At 42.4% G+C, this 24,636-nt stretch overlaps 1 protein-coding gene across 1 annotated transcript in view; it reads left to right on the forward strand.

The window, feature by feature from the left end:
* Window positions 1-24,636, forward strand: part of CA10 (carbonic anhydrase X) — a 366,550-nt gene that overhangs the window by 136,979 nt on the left and 204,935 nt on the right. The window contains exon 3 of the mRNA XM_006764028.2: window positions 13,590-13,732. Coding sequence (XP_006764091.1) covers window positions 13,590-13,732 — 143 coding nt within the window. The remainder of the gene's footprint in view (window positions 1-13,589; window positions 13,733-24,636) is intronic.

The raw sequence follows: 24,636 nt of genomic DNA on the forward strand, positions 1-24,636 counted from the left end.
CATTATTATAAATTACGTTCTGGTGAACAGATCATTTTTTGTTTTCAAATGCAGTTTATGGTTTCTAAAACAATGATGAATGTGAGTTCTCTTCTGATGAGTTGGGGGTGTGGAAGGTGGGGGCTACTACAGTGACAAACCACTGAGAGGTGTGGGCTGGTTGCTGGCAGTGCCTGTCTGAGGTCACATGTGGGCCAGAACCTATGACCCAATGTCTGATATGCAGATTCGCAACCCAGAAACAGGATATTCTAGGTATATCCACAGCTGATCAGGCCTTTGGGGCTGGTTGGTGCTCATTCTAATAGCACAGGACCGTCGATGCATCAGCCATCATGACAAGTTGCTTCTATGATGAGGAAATGGGGAAATGTCCCCCAACCACAGTAGAACTATTTTGGTCTATCATCTGAAACGACTTTTTTTCTATCTTGCGATTAGAACACTCTGGGATGTTTATCCTAGGATTTTGGTGGACAAGGAATTAGAACAAGAGGAGATAAATACACAGTTGAGGGCTATGGTAAATCCTAGTGAACTATTACCATCCTCACCAATTAACACCTTTCGGTGCCTCTCTCCTGTGGCAGGGCTGGAAGCAAAATGTGGATGTTTGTTTCTCTGTTTTATTCTTTCTAATGGACCCTTTAGTTCATATGCTTTTCTTCTGAGGTCTGTCACTGTTCAGGTCACATTGCTCACCTTGTGAATCTCAGACACCAACCTTCTGCCAATATATGTTAATTTTATCAGCTGGTGCTTTCCATTATGATGGTCTATGCAAATCCCTGGATCCCACAATAGATTTATTTAATAAGAACTGGTTGTTGTGTATCCTTAAAGATTAAGAATCAAGGTAAGATCACATAGTGTTTAAGGGATAGAGGTTCTGGATCCAGACTTCCTGGCTTTGAGTATTGGCCCAACTACTTACTGTGTTGGAAACTCAATCTCCCTCTGCTTCAGTTGTCTCACTTGTTAAGCGGGGATAATCGTTGTAGCCGTATGATAAGATGTTGTGAGGATTAAAGGCATTAATGCCTATATGACCCTGAAACAGGGCCTAGAATGGAATTAGCTCTTCAAAAAAGTTAATTATTCAACCACAGCATTAGGCTAACTCTTTGCATCTTACCAAGACCATTGATTCTTTAACCAGCTTTTTCTGTTTTGCTTTCTTTTCAGCATTAATCTACTCTTTATTCCTCACTGCACCAATATTAACTGAGTGTCTTCTATGCTCATAGCTTATTGCTGTGCCCAAAATTCATCACTACACTAAGGCTCTATTCATGAATGTTTGTAGTGATCAGTAATCCATCACCTCTGATTGCTTCTGGACTGGGGTTTTGCTCTCTGCTTTTCAGAAGATCAGAGAGAGATTTTTAAGAGTCACTTCTTTCTGAGAGAAGAGGGTATACATGCTCATGTTGGTGACCCAGACATTTGCACAAGGGGCTTTTTATTGAACTGCCAAATTGTTGATGAAATCCTGCCCACCAGTGTAGCTCGGTAGTTGAGCGTTGACCTATGAACCAGGAGGTCACAGTTCAACTTCTGGTCAAGGCACATGTCCCGTTGCAGACTCGATCCCCAGTAGGGGACATGCAGGAAGCAGCTGATCAACAATTCTCTCTCCTCATTGATGTTTTCATCTCTCTCTCCCTCTCCCTTCCTCTCTGAAATCAATAACAGTACTTTAAAAATTTTATTTTAAAAAATAAACTGCCAAATTGTTGGTTAAATCCTGTACAGCTACATTAGGGGGTCATGAACTGCAGGTCTTGAAAACATGCTTTATGAACCTTAAAGAGTTGGAAAAGCCATGGCTATGCTGATTTTTCTGATTTCCCGATGCATAGGCAAAGACAGAAAGCCTTATGATGAACTGGGTGCTGAGGCTCAAGCCACTTACAGAGGAAACTTAGAAGAATGTATTCAGTGCTGATTTTATTTCTGAGCTGTCTCTGCTGACTCTCCGAGGCATCCAGATATTTAAAACTCAGATGCTCTTTTAATCTCTTGTCACCATGAACTGGTGTTTCCTCGGGGCACTTTGACTTCTTCTCAGCTATGACCAGGGAGCCGCCAACTATAATGAGGATACTTCAGATTCTCGCTGTTTCAGACAGAAGATGTCAAACTTTAATGTCCCAAACTATTGATGTGAGAGAGTCTTCTAAGCTGGATTAGTCTCTAAAAGAAAGCTTCCCTTAGATCCATATGAATTTCTGCTGCTGCATTGCCACAGTTCTCCTGGGGAGGCTGCCAGTTGGAGTATGATTTATTAATTACCTCACTTTTTCCTTAGGAAACAGCAATAAAGGAAAAAGGCAAACATCCATGCTCTCTAAGCAAGCATCACAGTAAAGATCTATTTCTTGTTTTTAGCACATAAACTTGAGTTGTTCTGCCAGGAGAGTGAAATGGTACTGAAATGCTGAACCCCAGCTGACCAAGAGGGTGCTAGTCATTTGTAAGCAAATTGTAATGTAAATACAAATAATTAAGAGTGTGTGACAGTTTACAAAGCACTTTTACATTCATTCCTTATTGAATCTGCAGGGCTGTGGGGAAGTGAGAATGTCTTTAAAAGGGGAAACATGACTACCAGCATAGGTAGCATTCTTTTATGTTCTGAAGCCACTTTTACCAATGTCAGGGTCTCCTGGGGTGATACCATTTTCCTTCTTTTTCCAATGTGATCATTTGATGCAACCTACTATCTACCTTTGATGATTAGCAGAAGGATCGATCAGGGCTATGCTTTTGGAAGCTCAGAGCATACCATGTTCATGGAGATAGAAATGAATGAAATGCTTCTCTGTCTCCTTACTGTTTGGCTTAAGAGATTCCTTTTTTCCCCTTCCTACTGCCCCCTGCAAATCTCCTCCCTCATCTACTTTTCTTCCTTTGATTTTGATCTTGAATCATTCTTTTTCCTTTATTTCACTTGGTAATGCAACTTTGGATTTTTGCCTTGGTAAGACTGCCATTAAATCCTCACAGTGGCTGGTGTTCATGCTTTACAACCTAGATAAATAAGATCCTGTCCCTGAGATCAGGGCTTACCTCTTTATTTGGGCAGAGTCATCAGGCATCAAATAAGAATCCTGAGTAAATGCCTATTACTGGGCCTGTCAGAAAGTAGATGTTCAATAAAATGACAGTCCTCCCCACTCTTCATCCTGTGTCTCTTCCTCCACTAGTGCATATATAGTCTTGACTACTTTAAATTCCAACAACATTGCCTATAAATTTACTATCTACTGGGCATTGTGCTTAACAATGATGATATAGAGACAGCAGTCTGTTTTCACAAACTGCCCGTCATAGCTGGGCAGACAGGAATGTACAAAATATCAACAAGATGTGAGTATTCGAGTAGAGGGGTGCCCAAGTTGCACGGGGATGGAGCATGTGACTCCATCAGGAAGAGTGCAGAGTAGAGGGAATAGCAGATGAGTAAAGCTTCTTAGAGTGGTCTCTTGACCTGCATCCTAAAAGATGAGGATGTGCTCTCTGCAGGGGCAGTTGGGAATGGCACTGTGGGCAGTGGAACCATCGCAGGGAGTCATGTTAGTGGAACTGTAAGGAACTTGATAGGGCTGGGCACACGTGTGGGTGCTGGGTGGTGAGGTGTATCAAAGTATCACCAAATCCATTTCACTGCTGATGTCTTTTCAGATACAAATGCTTTACTTTACAAGCCCCCTAGAGAGATTTAATCTTGGTCAATCACTTCATGAATCATTTTTTATAGGCCTAAGCCTTGTAATCGTGTCCTGTGTTATGTTCAAATTCTTGATCTTGAGGTGCTGGCTTCTACTTAGAAAATTATGTAATGCATTTACAAAGCACTGAACAAGGTGCCCATGCATAATTAACTATGAAATGGTCTGGCTTCTAACCAGTTTCTCTAGAAATAGTAGAGGATAACTTAATGGAGGGACTGGAATTTAAGTTAGAAATTATCGGATGTGTAGGGTTTGACTAGGGAATGGTCAAGAGAAAACAAGAAAATGTGAAATTTAAAAATTCAGATTCGGAGAACCAAAGAGTAGAAAGGTGGTTGCCATGGGCTGGAGAGTGGGGAAATGAGGTCACATCAGTCAAAGGGTCCACACTTGCAGTAGTTCTGGGGATCCAATGTATAGCATGGTGATTATAGTTCATAATACTCTATTTTATCTTGAAATTTGCTAAGAAATTAGATCTTAAGTGTTCCCACCACAAAACAAAAAGTTAATTAAGTAGATGTGTTAATTAAAGATAATTAATGGTTGTGGTAATGTATATTAAGTCATCACATTGTACACCTTTAAAAATCTTGTTGTACAGCATAAATATATAAAAATTTTATTTGTCAGTCATACCTCAATGAATCTAGGGGGGAAAGAAGCATAGGAGTATGCATGAATACACTGTGTTGTTGAAGTATGAAAATAAAACAGAAAGATGTACATTCATCCCACAAGTTGTATTGAAAGACAGTAGTGGGGAAAACAGAGTATGCTCTCTCCCATCCATCTATCCATGTATCCATTTAACTATTGGATAAATAGTTGTTAAGTGCCTACTCTGTGCCACACAGAAATGGGAACTGGGGATATAATGGTGACATCAAATCAGAACTCTAGGGCTACAAAGGCCTAGAGTAACCTAATCCTGACCCTTGCTGTGCACCGAATTCTGTTGTGGACCACAGATCCAACCCAACTTCCAGCCTTTACTCATCCTTGTCTGCCAAGCTCTCATGTCATTCATGATGTGGACCTGACCCTGGAGGCGGGGCATTTATCTAAGGAACTGTTGCAGAAATGAAAGTGGGTAGAAGTGGGAACCTGGACTAAGCTAATGGCAACTATGCTGGACAGGAGTATTTCTTAGCAAAGAACTCACCCAGATTTGATTATTGATGAGATGTGGGGGATGAAAGAGATTGACAGTTAGTGAGATACCTATATATTTTCTCACCTGCTAATAGGAAGCGTGTTGATGCAAAACTCAAGTAGGAAAGTTAGGAGAAGTTGAATGTCATGGTGAAGTCCCCATATTACATAGAAGCTAAATTTAGCATCTCCATAGGCTATGCACCGCAGAGTTATTGGACAATCCATCCTCATACAAAATCGGGGAGAGACTAAACAGATCGTGTTTTTGTTCTCTGTTTAGTGACTGATTCTGTTGTGTTTGGGCCCCAAGACTCAGTGATCAGAGGAAGATTATTTCTCCTAATGTGTCATGAAGATAACTGAGGCCTGTTATTTTGGCAAATGATAAAGAAAATGCCCTAAATACCTGTCAAACTCAAGACAGACTGGAACAGCTGGAGCCTTCTGTAGGATTATACAAATGTGAACACAGTGAGAAGTTGCAAAAGGCTGAGATACCCACCACTGGGATGGGCTGTGAGGCTAGTGCTCAGTTTTATCTCCACATGCATCTGGGGAACAGAGCTTTCATCATTTACCTACTTTTAACATTTGTAGAAGGGGATAATTTTGTGCGCACCGAGGTGGTGAGAATTAGGGGAAGAGAGAGAGTATTTACATATTCAAATAGATAAAGGACAGTGTATTTAAAGATATGCAGGGATTTCGCAGGATTTTAAAATGCTTCACCAGGTGTTTGAATTTGTAGGAAACTGTTGCCTCATACTGTGTGGTGAATTTTTCAAAATTCCCGGAGGCTAAAGCAGATCACCTAGTTTCAGTGGCTAAATGCTCGGTTCTCATGCCCCAGCTGGTTCCATCACTACTGATATGTGCTTCTTGAAACCAAGTGGATGCAGCTTTTGTATCAAATTCAGGCCGATGCTGTGGTTAACCAGAGGCATCAGCCTGGTCATTTTTTTTCAAAGTTGGGTAGGTGGAAGTAATGAATGGGCTGGTTTATTGACATGCGTTGAGACAGTGGCCCCCTGAATACAGTCGGGTAATGCTTACTGGTAACACCACTGTTGGGCTAAATCTGAACCCTAAAGCACACACAGCGTATAATGCCTACCTAATCCAGACTGTTTTATGGCTTCCTGTGTTCACCAAAAAAACAAGTCATCCTGATTCACTGGCAAACGAATTCTGAGAAATCAAAATATCGAGGAGAAACTCATGTTGGCAGCTTAGTTCAGCTCAGATCTGCTGCTGGATATGAGAAAGGATGAGCAGGATGAGGGTGGGAGTCAGACCCAGGTTCAAGTCAGCAGCCCAGCTATGTACATTTTAAATGTCCTTGGAAAGTTACTCAACATTCTGAGTTTCAGTCCCACCTCTGTACAATGGGACAAATCATGCCCATCTTTGAGGACTACAGTTATGAATAATTTCCGGTCTACCTCCAGTGGCATCATCCCTGACTCGTCAGTACATGGAACTGGCTGTGATAGTTGTTGCTAGTTTCGTCTTTTTAATTTTTACTGTCACTTAGTTGGACACAGGTATCCAGGGAAGTGTATCTTCTTATGATCTTGATTTCACAAAGGAAACTGAAGCTCAAGAGAATATGTGTTAGGCTCAAGTCATTGTACCAGGATAGAAAGGAAGTATTATACAGGCATTAAGATCAAGGATCTGGGCTAGACAGTCTGAGTCTTAAATCCTGATTTTACCACTTATAAGTTGTTGTTGGTTTTTTGGTCATTTGTTTAAATATTGGGCTCCCTCCCTCCACTCATTCAGACATTGGGAGTCATGAACCAAGAAGTAATTGCACGTGGCTCATTAAAAGTATGAAATTAAGTGGTCAAGCCAATGACCTAGACTGCTCCCTGCTCTGAATCCAGGCTGTGTGGGCATCTGAAAGCTGCTGTCCTCCCCTCCTGCCTGGATCATTCACCCTTTTCCTCTCTGGAATGGGACAGTGGTGGAACCTCAGTACGGTGGCCATACCATTCCCCAGGGTCCCCTCACTCAACTCCCTCTGCAACATTCATTGAACACTTATTATAGAAATGACATTATAAACATGTTCTCACTTAATCTTCCCAACAACTCTGTGAAGTCACCATCCTCCCCATTTTACAAATGGAGAAAATAAGGCTATGGAAGTTTAGCCACCCACTCAAGGGGCAAACAGGATAGCTCAGGGTCTTTCTCTTATACAATAATCCCTCTCCAAGTTGGAGATGCCAGAAGATCCAGTGGCTTAAACTCTCCCTGCATAACAGTTATTCAAATCCCAGCGGTGACTGGTCTCAGTTGCTAGGAACTGCTTGTCTCTCCATGTTGGGAAGGACTTTAAAGCCCTTTAACTGGTTATGAAACTTACAGCTTGCAATCTGTGGTCATGCTTTCAGGATGAACTCGAATGTCTACTCTACTAGGAAGACTTACCATTGAACTTAAGAAGAGGATCGGGGTCAGTTTACTCCCCTCTCTGCATTTAAGCTTTAAGATGCATACACCTTAATTATAACATTTAACATGTTTTGTTATAACTATTTGTTAGCTTGCCCATCTTCCCAATATATGGAAAGTTCTGAAGAGTGGGGCCATTTTTATATGGTTTATTTGAGATATTCTTTTAATTTTTTAGAGAAATGTACAAATGAATGGTGATGTGTTAACTAGGATATCTGTAACCCCTTAAATGTCCAAATGAGAGGGGGAGGAGCCTAGTTAGCAATGGAAGTAGAATCCAGCAGCAAAAGGAGTTACGCTGAGCCACGTCCCCCTGTGAAATAAATCTGAAATTATCCAGGGCCCAACACCTGCAGCCATGGGTATTTTAAACACGCTCATTAACAATGGCTCAAAGTGGGGATTTATTACTGTTGAGAAAAAGGAAGGAGACAGTAAGTCAGCGTGATGAGGAAAAGAGCAAGGGAAAGATATGAGTTCTTATTTAAAATATATTCATATGCTTAATAACCCTAAAGTAGAGATTGCTGTATTGAAGTGGAAGGCTTCATTTATAGGGCTAAATTCACTGGAGATGTGTTTTATGCCAGTATTCATTTCCCAACTTTCATTTGCTTTCCTTTGGCCAAAGGTTAGGGAGTTAGTTTACTGCTTGAAAGCAAAAATAGATTGCCTTAGCTGTGTCTTCAAGAAAATATTCTTTGCTTCAAATGATGACTTATAAAGCCCTAGTTGGATCCTAGGAAAAAATGCTTTTTTATTGGCATACATGTTGAAGAGAATAGTTTTTAAAACATTCAATTAGTTCTGCCTTTGAGATAGAATTTAAACAAACCCAAAGCAATAGGATTAAATTCATGTAAAAATCTAACTGTTGCTCGGGAACCAATTCTTTTCCCACTCAAACTACTCCAAGGATAATCACACTGACTCTTGGCTGTATTCCAGCCAAAGCAGATACATGCTTTTCATTCATAAATCAGACCATGGTACTTCCTTGCCTAAAACTCTCAGTCCTTTCTAGCACATTAGAGTAAAATGCAAACCGCTTACTGTGGTCAGCCAAGCCCTGAACATCTGTCCTTGGTTTACCTGGCCAACCTCATCTCATCTCACTTTCCTTCCCATCTGATTCATCACGTTCACGTTAACTGGCTTCTTCTCAGTTCCTTGGAACATATTAAGCTCTTCTCTGCCAAGAACTGCTCCTCAGCTCTGCCTTGGACATCTCTTCCCCTGCAACTATTCAGGAGAAACTCTTCTCAGTCCTTCCAGGGTGTACCAGATGTCACTTCCAGACAAATTATCCTCAACCATTCTTCCTGGGTCATGTCCCCATCCATGCTTTATTCTGTAATTCATTACCATCTTAATTGTCTCTACAGCATGCTTACCGAAAAGTCCTAATTACATAGATATACATCTGTAAACTTGGAGATAAACAGTATCTCCCATATTCCCCACTAGACTGCAAGATCCAGGAGAGTAGGAACCATATGTGCTTCATTCATTACTGAGTATCCAGAACTGATGCCAGCATCTGCCCATAGTAGGTCCTCAGTAAATATTTGCCAAAGTGAATTGTCAGTGGCAAGCCAAATGCCTGGCCCGTCATAGGCTGTCAGTAAACACTTTTTCATTGAGTTTATTTTGTTCCCATAGAATTTAGCAAATTCACATAAGCTGCATAAATTGGTTCCAAGTGCTGAACTCCCTGTCCACAACAGCGTGGTCTCTGCAGAGTTTGCGGAGATGACAAATGACAATTCAGGACAAATGAATAAGGAGGATGCCTAAAGGCCGACACTGACTTTGGAGCATTTTCTCAGGGTGAAAATATCATCGAGGCAAATTTTAACTCTCAGTATCAGACTTCATTCTTCTGGTCCCTTGTTCTCCTGACCTATTTCTTGTTTTGATAAGAACTTTGTCTTTGAGGGTAACCACGATGTGTTAATAAAACGGAGCTCCTGCCGTAACCGGTTTGGCTCAGTGGATAGAGCATCAGCCTGTGGACTGAGGGGTCCCAGGTTCGATTCTGGTCAAGGGCATGTGCCTTGGTTGCGGACACATCCCCAGTAGGGGGGTGTGCAGGAGGCAGTTGATCGATGTTTCTCTCTCATCGATGTTTCTAGCTCTCTATCCCTCTCCCCTTCCTCTCTGTAAAAAAATCAATAAAATATAAAAAAAATAACTGAGCTCCTTTGTTTGGTTTTAAACAAGCAGCTGATAGGTTTTGCTTTGGGTTTTCCAAGGCTCCTGTTTTAAGCAGCTGAAATCACAGTCACTGAGCCTCTTTCGCAGTTCACTGGACCCAGCGCCAACAGACCATGTGGGATTTAGATTGACAACACGGTCGTGGGGAAATGTTTTGGCATGAGAATGCATAGCTGTGATTCAGCCATTAAGTCCCATTGTTTAGGTTCAGTGAAAATTAATTTGCAAAAACATCCAGGTCTGTTGTATGTTCTGGTTTATATGTAAATTAGGAGATTGTGTGAAAAGGATGCCAGGGATGAACCCTTTCAAACATTTTCAGACCAGGTGCCCACTAATTAGAGTGATTCTCACTCAATTTTACTTTACATTTACATTTTTTTTTTTTGCTCAACAGTAAGCTGTATCAGTCAAGATAGAAACAGACACAGCATTAGCTGATAAGCTGCAATATCATGTTGCTTTAAAAAATGACAAGGTTTGAAATTTTGATTTATTCGGACAGTCATGGAAACTAAGAGAAAATTAATTCAACACTCATTGTCTAAAGGTAGAAATAGAAGCAGTGCCATAGCATTCCGTAAATGGCATGTTCGGTCAGAGGAGACATGGGGTGTTTATAACCTGAAGGATCAATCATGATCATGTGGAGGAGAGGTAAGTATCAGAACCCTGGGATAACCAGGAGTTCTGCACAAATCCAAAGGGTGTGTTTCTTTTTAAAAAAAAAAAAATAATTGATTTGAGAGAGAGAGAGAGAGAGAGAGAGAGAGAGAGAGAAAGGGAGAAAGAAACACTCAGAGAGAGGGAGACATCGATTTATTGTTCCACCCATTTATGCATTTATTGGTTGATTCTTGTATGTGCTCTGACTGAGGACTCGATCCTCTGCCTTGATGTCCTCAACTTCATGTATTCATTTAGATCAGATGATCCCTCAGGTGGCCTCTATTTCTGAAAAACTATTAACTTATGGCATATTTAAAACCAGCAACCCAATGGAAAATGAACTTAGATAACTCCTTCAGGAATGCAATAATAAGGACACAGCTGAGCAGGGGTGAGTGTTTCTCAGTTGTCCCTGAATTGGCCGAGCAGGTGTTTAGAACGAGAGACACAGGCCTTGCTAGTGGAGTGGGGATATAAAACCTGGAATCTGCTTGTCACAGTGCCGTGCCCAATAAAAGCCAGGCAGATGTTCGCATAAAGTTTTTGTGGTTTGTGTTTTCATGGGGGTGCTTTGGGGGTGTGAAGTGTATTAGGGAGGCACAGCAGTATGGGCCTACCCGCATTGCCATGTAACAATCTCGCAAACCGTTTATAGGGTTGGGGTTATTTTTGCTAATGATTTTCATGGGTGTAGATGAAAGGCCATGTGCACCCAGCTGTAACTTCGTTTATCATGCAGCTGCCTTCCAGGGAAAGCCCCGCAGACATCATAGATGGCCTGCTTGCCAAAGAGAGTATTGTCTCGCAGGCTTTTAAAGATAAAGGGGTTGTGTTAGTTTCCTATTCTGGCTATATCAACTTAGTGGCTTAACACAACACATATTTCTCCTCTTACAACGTAGAGGTGAGACGTGAGAAATGTGCCTTGTGGGGTTAAAATCAGTGGAAGCTCTAGGAAGAATTAGTTGCTTTGCCCATTGCAGGTTCTAGAGGCCGCCTGCATTCCTTGCCTCGTGGTCCCTTCCTTCATCCACCTTCAAACCCAGCACTTTCTGTCCTCCTCTTTACCCTTAAATGTTTTCTGTCAATCTCCAACCTCCTTCACCATCCTGAAAAAAAAAAAACCTTGTGATAATATTGGACCGTCCCAAATAATCCAGAATAATCTACTCATCTCAAGACCCCTAAGGTAATCATTTCTGCAAAGTACCTTTTACTACTAAGGTAACCTTCACAGGTTCTGGGGTTAGGAAGTGGGCAACTTTGAAGGGGGACTGTTGTTCAGGTGACCCCAGGGGCTGTAGAGAGCCATGACTTATCCAAGGCCTAAGAGACCCATGACTCAGCTAAAGTCACACAGCCCATTTGTGGCAGTGCCATGACTGGATTCATCCCCTGGGATCCTCACATGTGTCATCTTTATAAGCATCCCTGACAATCAGGGATCGAAGCATGCCCTGATGGATGCTTTATTTTCATAATAAACTTGAAATTATTGAGGAATATGTGTAGATGTGTAGAATTAAGTCAATGATTTTAGTAGAGCAGCTTAGAGAAGACAGACCTTTATCTATTTTCTGGAATAAAATTTTAATGCAGAAATTTTCTTAATTTTTATAAATTTTCCAGGGTATGGTACCTTCTAAAGATGTTATGTGATTTCTTAAGATGTTAAGTGACTTGCAGTAATAACAGAGCGTAAGCAATGATGAGAAAAAATGAGAATGCCAAGGAAACACGTGTGTGTTCTCTCTGCTCTTCCTTCCACTCCTTGTTCTTTCTCCCTCTGGAACTCTGGCCACTGCTGCCATTTTGAAAATCAGTTGTGACCGAAAATCCAATTCAAGGTCTTTACGCTAAAGGGGATAAAGCCACGAGAAGCTTATTGGAATGGGTTGAACCAAGTCAGGTGTTTGCCATATTTCACAATGAAGCCCAGAATATGGCATAGAAACATTCTCTTGAATCCGGGGGATTGGTTTTGAATTTTCCTCCCCCTTCTGCCCAATAGTTGCTTGCAACAACTAAAAGGGTCATAGAATTTTGGATTTAGATGAGATTCTTTTCGTGAATTATGGGTTTCTTATAGAGTATCTTAAGCAAGTGTTTGCCAGCTTCCTCTCTTGCCTTAGTTTTCTCCACCCATGACATGGGCAGGAAAGATAGCTGCTATAAATGAAAAGCCTTATTCCATTTGAGTTCCTGAGAGGGACAGGTACCTTTGAGAGGCTTGTGATTTGACTGTTGGGCTGATCTTCTGGAGGAATCACTTCCTGGCTCCATTTCCACAGCGGTAGGGTTTGGTGCCCCTCCTATAGAATGTCATTAAACACTCCATTAGCATCACACTCTCCCCACAGTGTGGGCATTGTTCTTAGCTGTATCTGCCCCCCTCACAATTCGGCATAACCCAGGGCTGGGCACACGATGCGAGTTCACTATACTGCTGATGGATGCTGTCGATGGTTGAGTGAATGATAGTTATATAATCTCGGGGACATATAAAGAACATACGGATCCAGGGCCTCAATGGAGATCCTGAGAGGGGCTGGAAAAGTCCATGGATATAGTCTTTGATGTTCACTGACATAAAATTAGTAGGTTGGCTTAGCCCTGCTCTGTTTAGCTTTCTTAAACAAAATAAAGTAGGGCTGGAAGTTGCCATTGAAGTTTATTTTAATAGATGTTTTAATGTGACACGGAAGACGAGTAGACATTTTCCCTTTGGAGATTAGCACTCAGCACTCAGTGTCATTATTTTCTGCCTACCCAAGGAACCAGCTCGTCAGCTGCTGATGCATTAGGTTAATGGCACAGCGCGGGACTAAACAAAGTCAAGTTGCCAAGCTCCTGTCTGGCATTGACTGAGGGTCATAAAAAACATTCATTCCCTCAGTTTGATCTTGACAACTCCGAGAATATCACCTTGTATATATCAAATGCCATGTTCTGCTATATAGGATAAAGTCGATGCTCACATCATTCCTTCCAAATGGGAAAGCAGAGCATCAACTTGGGAATTGCTAAATATTTGATGAGCCTCAGAGATGTTGCAAGTATGATGTGATTGGACTATGCCACCTTCCTCCTGAGGCATTAATGCCAACTGTACTACCAAAGAGGCCATAGGATGAATGGGTCTGCAATAAGAAAATCTGACCTTGAAGGTCATTGAAGGTAGGACTTAGAGAAATTGACTAAAATTCAGAAAAATACCATAGCAACACCCAAGGATCTCTGTGGATGACTCTTTGATTTTACCACTTTAGTACCATAGCTCTTTCTACGGTGTTTCCCCAACCCTCCACCCAGCCTGATTCTACAATTTCTTTTTGTTTCCAGTTCCTTCTTTCTGGGGATTGGTGAACTCAGCTTGGAACCTTTGCTCCGTGGGGAAACGGCAGTCGCCAGTCAACATAGAGACCAGCCACATGATCTTCGACCCCTTTCTGACACCGCTTCGCATCAATACTGGGGGCAGGAAGGTAAGCAGCCATGTTGTTTCCATGGCGACATTGAGGAGGGGTATGGGGTGATGCTGATTCTAAAAGTCAACCCTCCAAGGCTGGATCTCTGCGATGAGTTTGTCTTCTCACCTAGACCTCAAGCCTACTGCCAGCACATCTAATTATGTCTAAACTGTGTGTGTGTGTTTTCTCCCTAGCTGGTGAAGCCCTCATGTTTCTAATTACTTTGTAACCTCTGGAGGTTGCCTGAGGTTCTAGCCCTTGGTACCCCATGAAGGTCAGAACTCAGAGTTGCCTCCTCTGTATATGATGCTGGGAAAATCCTTTTTCCCAGAAACCTCTTTACTGGAGCCTCTTTTAACCTGAACAAGGTGAAAATAAAATTTTTCACAAAAGTAAAATCAGACATTTATCATTTTAAAAAGAAAAAACAAAACAAAAATCACCCTAGATGATTTATAAGAAAATCAATAATTCATCTTCCTCGAAGCATCTTGCTGGCTAAGAATCCTAGCTCCTGCACAGAAATGCTGAGCTGTGCTGTATGCGTCTCACTCCGGCATCCCTCTCCTCCCTCCTCCCCCTATGACTGGCTCCTCAACTTGTGAAAGGGCGTGTAGTTATGCCCATGGGGACTTCTCAGTGCTGGAATCTAGCATTCCTCTTGCTGATTCATTTCTACTCGGCAACCTTTTACTGTTGAGTAGATTGTTGAAAGTGGAAACACACATCCATAGAGAAAATTGTGTTTGAAGGTCATTTAGCTGGTGGGAAGTCAAGAGGAATGGGAGACCATTTGTGAGCAAGACATTGATTGGGCTTACAATTATGGACACCTTTTGTTACTGCGGGCGGCTGGTTCTCCAGGGCTTGGGCTCCTAGGGCTCTACTCTTCTCCATTTCTGCAGTGTATGCACCTTACTTACCACAGACTTTGTAAGTAATTTTTTCCCTTATGATATTGGAATTTTTTTTTCTAATGCATAACTGTCACTAAAAAAAAAAGAAAGAAACGCTAATGACTAATCAAAGTGTTGTTAGTATCCTTAACTTTGGTCACAAGGCAAGTTATAACAGACCTTGCATGTGGCTAAGACTATTTAGCCATATAGTATTTGTGTGCTGTTTTAAATATAACTTGGGAAGCATTTCTGTAGCAGGGTTCTATGCAGTTGGCATAGTTTATTGCTCTGGTTTCATAGAAAACTAACCTAGCCTAATTGTTGTTCCATGTTCAGTTTTCTTTTTACAAACCCTGAAAGGAACTTGTTGTGGGTTCTATGTACTTCTCTCTCTAAAAAGGGGACTCATTCCAGTCAAGTCATGAGAATGGATAAGGTCACTGACCAGTGTTTAAGAAGGACAAGTTGCCGCGTTAACTAAATCCTCAATTATCTTTCTTTCTTGGAGAGGGTGATGGAGGGAATAGCTGTATTCTAGGCAAAGGGAAAAGCCCAACGTAGAATGAGGGTTGGTAACTGATGTCCAGAAATTATCTGAAAGATGACCAGAAAGGTGGAAGGACAGAGACCAGAGAGGAGGTAGTGGGGACTTGTGGATGGAGGGGGAAGGCAGAGTCCAGATCCTGAGGCTATGCTAAGGACCTGGGTCTTTTTCCTAAGAGTTATGGCAAGCATTTAAAGGCTTTTTGCATAAAGGGTACATTGAGAGTGGGATGGAAAGGTGGAAAGCTAACACAAATAATGGGAATATAATTTTCACTTTTCAATACACCATCTTAGAGGGAAATGTTGTGAAAGGGAGGGGGGACCTCATTTCAAGATAACTTTCCCCTAAAATTCATTGGGAACGAAGGGACTGAGAGAGAGCCTGGTGGTAAAAATTACTCCTAGGGCTTTTTTTGGTGTGTTTTGTTGTTGTTGTTGTTGTTGACAAGTGATTTTTCAAAAATTCTCGATTCCGAAAAGTGTACCTGATCCAAGTCAATTTTCAAATGCATTGGAGTTTGGAATTTTGGAAACATTTACTTTTGATGATGTAAATATTTATATCTGGCACGATTTGTGTTGTCAGCTGTTTGAAGAGCTGAGAACTGTCTGATGGGTCCCTTTGCATTTGTGAAAGGTGGAGAAAACACACACAGAAGGTTAGGAGGAGGAAAAAGCTGGTAAATGAAATGCCTAAACCCAATAGACAATAGCGAAAACGTGCTGGCGAGCCATCTAAAAGGTGATTTTTAATGAGTTGAAGATTTATTTGGGAAGTGAGAATTCAAAGCCCTGCTCTGAATTTCATTTTGCCGTGAAGAAATGTGTATCCGACTCAAAAGGCTTAAAAGCCTTGCGCATTTGGAAGTCTGCGATCAGGTGGGTACCAGCATGTTAAATGCATCCCAGTCATTATGTGTTTTACGTCGCATCTTTATGCGTGAGCATTATTCCTGCCCGTGTTTAAATGTCGCTTACTTACAGACCCATGAAGCAGCTCCGCCACGGTCCGTGCCCTGGATTACTGAGTTTGTTTTAACGTGTTTGGCCTGGCGTAGGCTCGGATGATGAGCTGAGGGCTTTTCTTAGCATGAGGGAGGGGCGAAATTCAACCTGAACACATGAATACAAAGAGTAATAATAGTCACATGAGCATCAAAACAGGTTGTGCCTTGGGAATAATAGAGGACATTCATTTCACTTGAGCAGTGAGATTTCGTTTACCTTATATCCAATGGTAGGTTTTAAGCTTGTGTTTGTATTTCATAAGGGAAAGTATTTTTTATCCAGTTCCTACCTGATACATAGACCTTTTATAGATAAAATCTTAAGTTCCTTGTTTATATTTCTTTTAGGATCTGGAACTTGGCCTATAGTCTTCCTTGCCTTCTTTCCCTCTGTCTTTGAGCTCCTCAAAATACATGTGCTTTTATATTTTCATTTTATATCCCTGGAGTTATCTATGATCATGCTGGTTGATTTGAGTTGAACCAAGATTACCCTTGATTACCCTTGGTTACAAGGAAAGGGTTTTGTAGAATTAGTCGAAGTGGCGTTGGCTTAAGTGGGAAAAATATAGGGAAGCCCCATGGTGAGAAAAGTTAAGTTCACTGTCAACAGAATCTGCCACTAGAAACCAGGATCCTACACTAGACACTTTTCCTACAGTGTGGCTGAAATACTGAGTTGGAAAAAATAAGACCCATGAATTGGTTTGTGGCTTAACATTTTACCACTTCTCTATTTGTAAGTTTTCCCATGAACCTGACAGCAGAATTTAGTTGATCACAATAAATCTTTGCAATTCCTAAGTCTGTTCTGAAACCTTTTCCGAGTGAAGTTTTATGTTATGTTAGGGGAGAAAGCATAGAGACACAAAACTAAATGGCAATAATCCATTTGAATAACTGTTTGAAAGAAGAGTAGAATAGATACTAAGGAAGCAGTGAAATGATTAATTAGAAGATTGATCAATCTGGCATTAATTTTAATGGGGTAAGAAGTTGGGTTGGTTGAACCAGGCTTGACAGAGGTGCTAGAATATGGGCTACCAAGGAAAAGTAGGTAGAATGAAATTACGTTGGCAGGAGGGCCTTTACATGTTAGATGTTCTGGCTCTACCTGTGTGTGATGAAAGCAAATAGTAGAGATAGCATTTTTGCCATCTAAATATGTGGCTGTGGTGCTGGTTTTTCTTGGGTAACTGATATGAAATGTTCACAGATATGTTATTCTTACCCATTTGGAACTCATTAGGGTCCATTTACACTGAAGCTTTGGGATACAAATGGTCCATAAAACTTCATGTGTATTTGTGGGACAGAGTAGATCATTAAGAGCCTTTCGGGGTCTGCTGCTCTCCAAGCCCAGGTTTAGAGCCTGAAATGGAAAGTCTTGTGCAAATGACTTGCTGAGGAAGTGTGGCCAAAGGTAGGCCTCAAAGTAATGGGGGAAGCAGGCCAGGGGTGCTGTTCAGCAACGATATGGGTTCAAGCAGGGTCCACCTGGAGCCTGACGCCACAGGGATATACCCTCCCTGGCATTCCCAGGCAAGGCACCTCTTAGGCTTTGGGACCCTGGAGAAGTCCCTCACACTGGCTTTCAAGAGCCCATTTATGAATCTCTTTCCTGAAACTCTGCATTTATTAGGTTGGTAACATGAAGGTAGTGTTTACACCAGTGAAATCTGTCCATTAGGGCTTTATTTTTTTTCCCTGGAAAGTTGGTTGATAAGCATTTACCGCCACAGTTCTTAGAGGCCAAGGGCAGTTCCCACGAGGAGGGTGAGTTAATTGTAGCCAACGCTCATAGCAGCTGGGAGGCCTGTGGTCCACTAGCCCAGAAGAGGGAGTCCAGGTGGAACCCTTGACAGACCTATTTCACCTGGTATTGAAAAGGAAGTTTCACAAATATTCATATGGACCATGGTTTGGTCTCCTGAGGTGTCATTGGGACCGAACTGACTGTGCCCTATATTCTGCCCTCCGCAAGCCCAGTTTCCACTAACTAGGGAGGAGGGGGAGCACGGAAGTGATTATATGGGACTCGGACTTGCCTTACCATCACCCGAATTCCTCTTTAATACATCTCCTTTACATGCTCGCCTCTTGTAAGCCTGAATTCCTCCTAATCACATATTTGCAAAGGCAAGGTTGGTGGATGGGTACAGAGTATGCCTTGATAGTCACAAATTTTCAGCTTCTCCAGTTTAAGTCATCACTAGCCCAGGACCGGGGATGCCCTTGTCCCTTTTCCACCTCCAGCCCCTCCACCAGCCTCTTGTCAATGATACTGTTTCCAGCAGCCTAGCCTACAACACTGTAAGCACATACTATCAACATGTTTGAGAATCTGAAGGGAGAAGATAGGGAGGAGCTTTTAGACTTTTCCAAGTAAGTGATCCTTCTTCAACCCATTGCCTTTTAATGATGCTCTTTGCAGTTTCTGGATCCAAAAGGTAAGAATCAGGGGAGGAAAAAAAAATCTAAATAGGAATGAGGAAATAGCCTGTGCCAGGCAGTCTTGGGTCCATGCTATTCAATCAATTCCAAGTATTACTAGCATTTTTCTCAAGAGTATAATATACGGCAACTGCCAAGCTTTCCTTTTGCGATTACAAAAAGGACAGATACTGGAGTGAGCCATATTTCAGCTCTGCAGGGATATAAAAAATGAACTGCCGAAAACGGCCCAGGAGGAATGAATCGCAATAAGACATCAATGTCATCTGTATACTGATTTGTGATGAATTTCCAAAAGGCTTAATGGTATGATGCTATGATATATAAGGGCTTCCTGAAAGTTAATAACTGTAAGTTACCCACTTGGAAGAATGTAATGGGAAGAAGTAAGTGATCACGTACAATAGATAAATAAGGAACTTCACTCATACTGGATAGTCAACGGTTCTGTGTGTCCCAGCTCACTACACACTGTGATTGGAAATAGAAAATTAAAAGGATTGCGAAGACACAAGAAGGTCAAATGTTACACCAACACCCATAATGACACGTTTGGTGAGGCCTTTAATTTGCCTTTTCATAGACTGGGACCCATATAGCCGAAGAGAAAGTGTATACATTTATCACCTTTCAGAAGTGAATTAACAATACCCAGAGTCCCTTGATGCCGATTCAAGTGGGAGCAATGCAATCTATTTGGATGGACATATTGTCTTTGCCAGTTACCATGGGTCTAGCATGCCCCCCTACACACACACACACACACACACACACACACACACACACGGACTGCGCGATTAAAGCATCAACAGATATGAGGCACAGGATCTTGAATAACGGTGGCCCCTTTCGCCCTGCAGTCTGGGCTCCTTTGGCCCTCTGATTTTTATGGCTGTGGCTGAGCTGCTGGTTTGCAGCAAAGTGCATGGCATAAAGAAAGTGCTCAGTAAAGGTTTATTGAGTGAAATGATAAATAGATGAGTGAACAAATGCCCCAGATCCTGAAATCACAAATAGATGGGAGAGAAAGGAACTAAACACATTGAGTACCTACTACCTCCATTAACACATATATATTTTATCCCATTTTATTGCCAAAACAACCTGAGATGGTCAGTTTCACACACCGGGAGAGTGAAGTGTGCAGTTGTTAAATAATGCGCCTACAGTTTGCAGAGACGAGAAGGAGAAGAACTGAGTTTCAACCTCACGTTGTCTGACCGCAACGCTGGGTTCCTTCCCAGAACGTTGCAGGGGAGCTGAAGATGAGGGAGGAATATTTCCCATCTATATCAGGGTTTAGGAAGAGCAGGGCATGGGGTCAGAAGAGCCCTGACCTTCCGCCGGTTTTCTTCTCTTTGGCATAATTTGCAAGAAGGAGGAATGGCGGTGCCCTGTGCTGGGCTGGCACCGGGCTCAGCCTGTTGTTTTCATCTCCGCGGGCTGTTTGTTTCGCTCTGGCATCATCTATGCTTTATCCTTAGAGGTGGTGCCGCAGGTCTGGCTGCCACTCTCTTCCCTGGCAAGGTGGCGAAGCACACACTGAATGTCGTTTCCGAATGGCGGCTAATTTCCCTACTTCCTTCATTTAAGAAAAAAAAAGGAACACATAAAATGTCCAAGATAGTTATTGGCCTCAAACACCAGATCTGGCAGCTGTGGGGTCGAGAGAAAGACATACAGCTTTAATTTCTAGGACACAAATACGTGTGCTTTCTCTCGGTATAGAGGGAGGCAGTGGAATCTCTGTCACCTGTTCTCTCTCTCTCTCCTGCTTGCTCGCTCTCTCCTTGTGTGTGATAAGGACACACCTTGGAGTGTCTGCCTCTGGGTTATTCCCCCAGAGAACATGAAACCCCCGTAGGCACATGTCCAGGTCCTCCTGGGCTCAGAGCCAATCAAGCACAACTTCTGAAGGCATGCGCCTCGAAGGACTGGCCAGCGTAAACGGCCCATCCCTGTGTCTCCTGGGTAGTCACCCTTTAAGTCATTTCCTAGGATGTGCATAATTTAACAGGGCGAAGCTGCCACATCCCTGCCATTCATTTCTCAGCCTGCCCGTTCTTCTCTGTGGATAATAAGGATGATAATGGATGAACATTTTAAGTTTGTTCTTCTCCACATCCAGCGCTAAGGCTGAAAAGAATTCCAAGGTGACCTTCAGGTCCCGTCACACCAAGAATAGGGCAATCAAATCGAAGGCTTGCAATGGCAGCGGCATTTAGCTCAGGGTCCCCACTCACGACCGTTGTTGGGAGCCGCTCCCAGCTCCTGGGCCTCTCCCTTCTGCATGGTCTTGGGTGGCGCATGCTTCCTGGGAGTCCAGTGTCTATGGAGCTGGCGTCACTCCTGCTTCTCCCACCCCCAGGACTCTACCCTGCTCTCGCTGGCACTGCCAAAACATGGCACTGTGGCCCCATCCTGGCACTGGAGTTTCTCCAAGGCCAAATGGTCTGACCTTGAAGGGACTCCAGCCTTCTTTTGCATTTCCCCAGAACCATGGTCGGTAAACTGCGGTTCGCGAGCCACATGCGGCTCTTTGGACCCTTGAATGTAGCTCTTCCTAAGCCTTAGGAGTACTCTAATCTACACTAATAAAAGAGAAACATGCAAATTGGTGTCACTCCGCTATGCACACTAGCCAATCAGGATGAGCATACAAATTAACCCAACAAAGATGGTGGTTAATTTGCATATGCAGGCACAGAGCAAAGACTGAAGATGACTGAAGACAACTGAAGACTGAAGACTAAAGAAGCTTGGCTTCTCCACTGCAGCTGGAGCAGAGAAGCCAAGCCTCTCTGCTGCGGCCGGACCAAAGGCCTGGGTCCCGGGTGCCAGAGGAAAACCAGTGCCAGCAGCCAGGGGAAGGAAGGCCTCTTGCACGAATCTTCATGCAACGAGCCTCTAGTTAAGTTAATAACAATGTACCTACCTATATAGTTTAAGTTTTAAAAATTTGGCTCTCAAAAGAAATTTCAGTCATTGTACTGTTGATATTTGGCTCTGTTGACTATTGAGTTTGCCGACCACTGCCCCAGAAGATAGTATGGCTTTTCCAGTTGCATAGGAGCCTCTTAAAGCAAGATCCCTGAGGACCCATCTGGAAGCCAAGCAGGTTAAGTAACCATGCCTGATGGGAGTCAGCAGGGATGCTCTGAGTCACCAACAAGAGGCTGCCTCGCTCAAGACATAGGCCTTTAGAACTCTGTTCTTCAGAATCATTTACCCAACGACCAACAGTTGGTACATTTCCTCTCCTCACGTTTCTTGAGATTCTGAAGAACCAGAATCACTGTCAGTTCCAAAGTCCCTTTTAGTGTTTCCTGAGAGTGCCCTGAAACCTTTATGTAAATGGGCTCTGAGATGCTAGAATTTATACCCTTGTCATTCAGGAACATGCAAATGAAACTAAGCTTGCACTTAGCTCGCCTTGCATAAGGAATTTCTCCCCACCTCTTGTTCACTGGGAGGGAGTTTTTCTAAATGGATGCCCTCCCCTGGGCCCCTCATCTGCCACCTGCACCCTGCTGGAAAGGGTGGGCACAGGCACGGGCTTGAGCTTTCCCCCTACAACCAAAGGATAGTCATTCCTAGCACAGTCAGATGGGCTGTCGAGCCCTGTGAATTTTCTTTAATGTTATTAACATGAATGCAGCATTATTAGAATGTACTTGGATTGTTAGATGGATATTTTATCCTTTTGTTACCAAGGCTTTTCAAAAGATAAAATATATATTTTCCTGCATGGAGTATATGAAAGTTCAGTAAAATATGATAATGTTGCTTCACATGCTGTTCTCTTGGGTAGGATCTCAGGAAAATGTTTTCCTCTGACAGCCTCTTATAATGGATGAAAATATTCCCTCTCCGTTGCACACACGGTGCCAGGTTTGAGGCATATTATTGGAGTCAGGTAATCTGCCTCTGAAATACTGGTATTTGAAAAGCAAATTTAAGGCTCAGGACGTTTTCACTTTATGATCATTGACACTGATGTTAGTAAACTCTTTCTCTAGCTATGAAGAAGAGAAATGGCAGGCAAGTTATTTTTCCCCCCAATTGCCATTTGCTTTATAGTGACTACACCATATGGAGCACAGTAAATAAACTATGAAAGTAGCAGGTTGCATAGAGAAAAGGAATGCACTTGGACTCCGGCAGTCCTTATACAAGTTACTTTATCTCCTGCAGCCTGCTTTCTGATCTTAAAGGGGATTTAATATTAAAGAACTAGAGGACCGGTGCATGTGTACCGGTGGGGTCCCTCAGCCTGGCCTGTGCCCTCTTGCAATCTGGGACCCCTTGGGGGATGTCAGACTGCTGGTTTTGGCCCATCCCTGCAGGCCAGGTTGAGGTACCCCACCAGTGCACGAATCTGTGCACCAGGCCTCTAGTATGCATATAAGATCTTTGGTTAATCTCTTCTCACCCTCCCCACTTCCCTCTTCCCTCTGAGATTCATCAGTCTGTTTCATGTTTCCATGCTCTGCGTCGAGCGTCTGCCCCCTGGTGGTCAGTGTGTGTCATAGCTACTGGTCCAACCTTCAAATGGTCAGATGGTCACTTAGGCTTTTATATATAGAGATTGTGGCTCTGGCTGGTGTGGCTTAGTTGGTTGAGCATCATCCCATGCACCCAAAAGTCACCAGGTTCAATTCCTGGTCAGGGTACATACCCAGGTTGTGGGTTCAATCCCCAGTAGGAGTATGTATGGGAGGCAGTCAATTGATGGTTCTCTCTCACATCGATGTTTCTCTCTCTCTCTCTTACTCTTTCTCAAAAATCAATAAAAATATATTTTTTAAAAGAATTGTGGCAAGGATCAGTTTATTGGAGTGCTCATATGATTGTGCCCAGCACATAGTGTTTCTACAATTTAATTTTAATTTAACAGAGAAATAGCTGACCCTGAAATATATGGTGATGGACTTAGACTTTGGGTGGTAAGCATACTATGGTAATTCATAGATGATGTATTATAGAATTATATACCTGAAACTTACATGATGCTATTAACAGGTTACCCCTAATAAATTTTACAAAGAATAAAAGAAATAGCTGACCCTGGGAATTATGTCAACAGAGGCAACCCATGTAATAATAATCTCAGTGTTTTATGCCATCAGTAATATTGTTCTTTTAGTCAACATAGAGTCAATGGTGCTGCATAGAATGTGGTGAGATATATGGTAGGTTGGAGAGGAACTAATACATGGTGATGGAAGATGGTCTGACTTTGGGTGGTGGGCACACAGTGCAATATACAGATCTTGTATCCAGGAAATGTACAATGGAGCTTAAATGAACCTAATAACCAAAGTCATACCAATACATTTAATTTAAAAAAATAATAAAATGAAATAAAAGTTGAAACTTGAAGGGGAAAAAAATAAAATAATATGGTGAAAGTTACAGTAGAGTCTACAGTTTGTGATGTAAGGTCTTCTGGTCTGCTGAGGCAGGTCTCATTCAAGCTTCAAGTCAAGGTCAGGTGTGTTCTGTGGCCCAAGCTGAAGGTGGTAGCAACTTCCTAAAGCGTGTCCTTCTGGCTGAGATCAGAAGCTCCCAGAAGAGCAAGCAGAGGCACACAATGTCACATGAGCCTTAGGTACAAAACTGGCCAATGTCACTTCCATCCATATTTCATTGGCCACATTGCATGGCCATCTGTGGCTCCCACCACGTTCTCTCCACTACGCACATTGGCCTTTATCTGAGAAAATTTCACATAAAACAATTCAAAGTTAACAGAATGATCAATTGAAAGGTGATAACTTACAGGCCCAAATTTTTCCTCTCCCACCAATTCAAACACTTTTAAGATTCATTTTGCTTTATAAAACTCAAATTTATGAGCAGTTTGGAGGGAGGGATCTACCCTTTAAATTACTGCTGGCATTTTGTAAAGGACATTGTGTCATTAGGTGTCGCTGAAGGAAGCCCTAGGTAAGAAATTTCTTGAACACTAAGGGCTAGAAAAAACCTGGCTTCCTCTGCATAATTGATGTAC

This window comes from Myotis davidii, unplaced genomic scaffold (assembly GCF_000327345.1).
Source record: "Myotis davidii unplaced genomic scaffold, ASM32734v1 scaffold699, whole genome shotgun sequence".
In the NCBI taxonomy this organism is placed as follows: Eukaryota; Metazoa; Chordata; class Mammalia; order Chiroptera; family Vespertilionidae; genus Myotis; species Myotis davidii.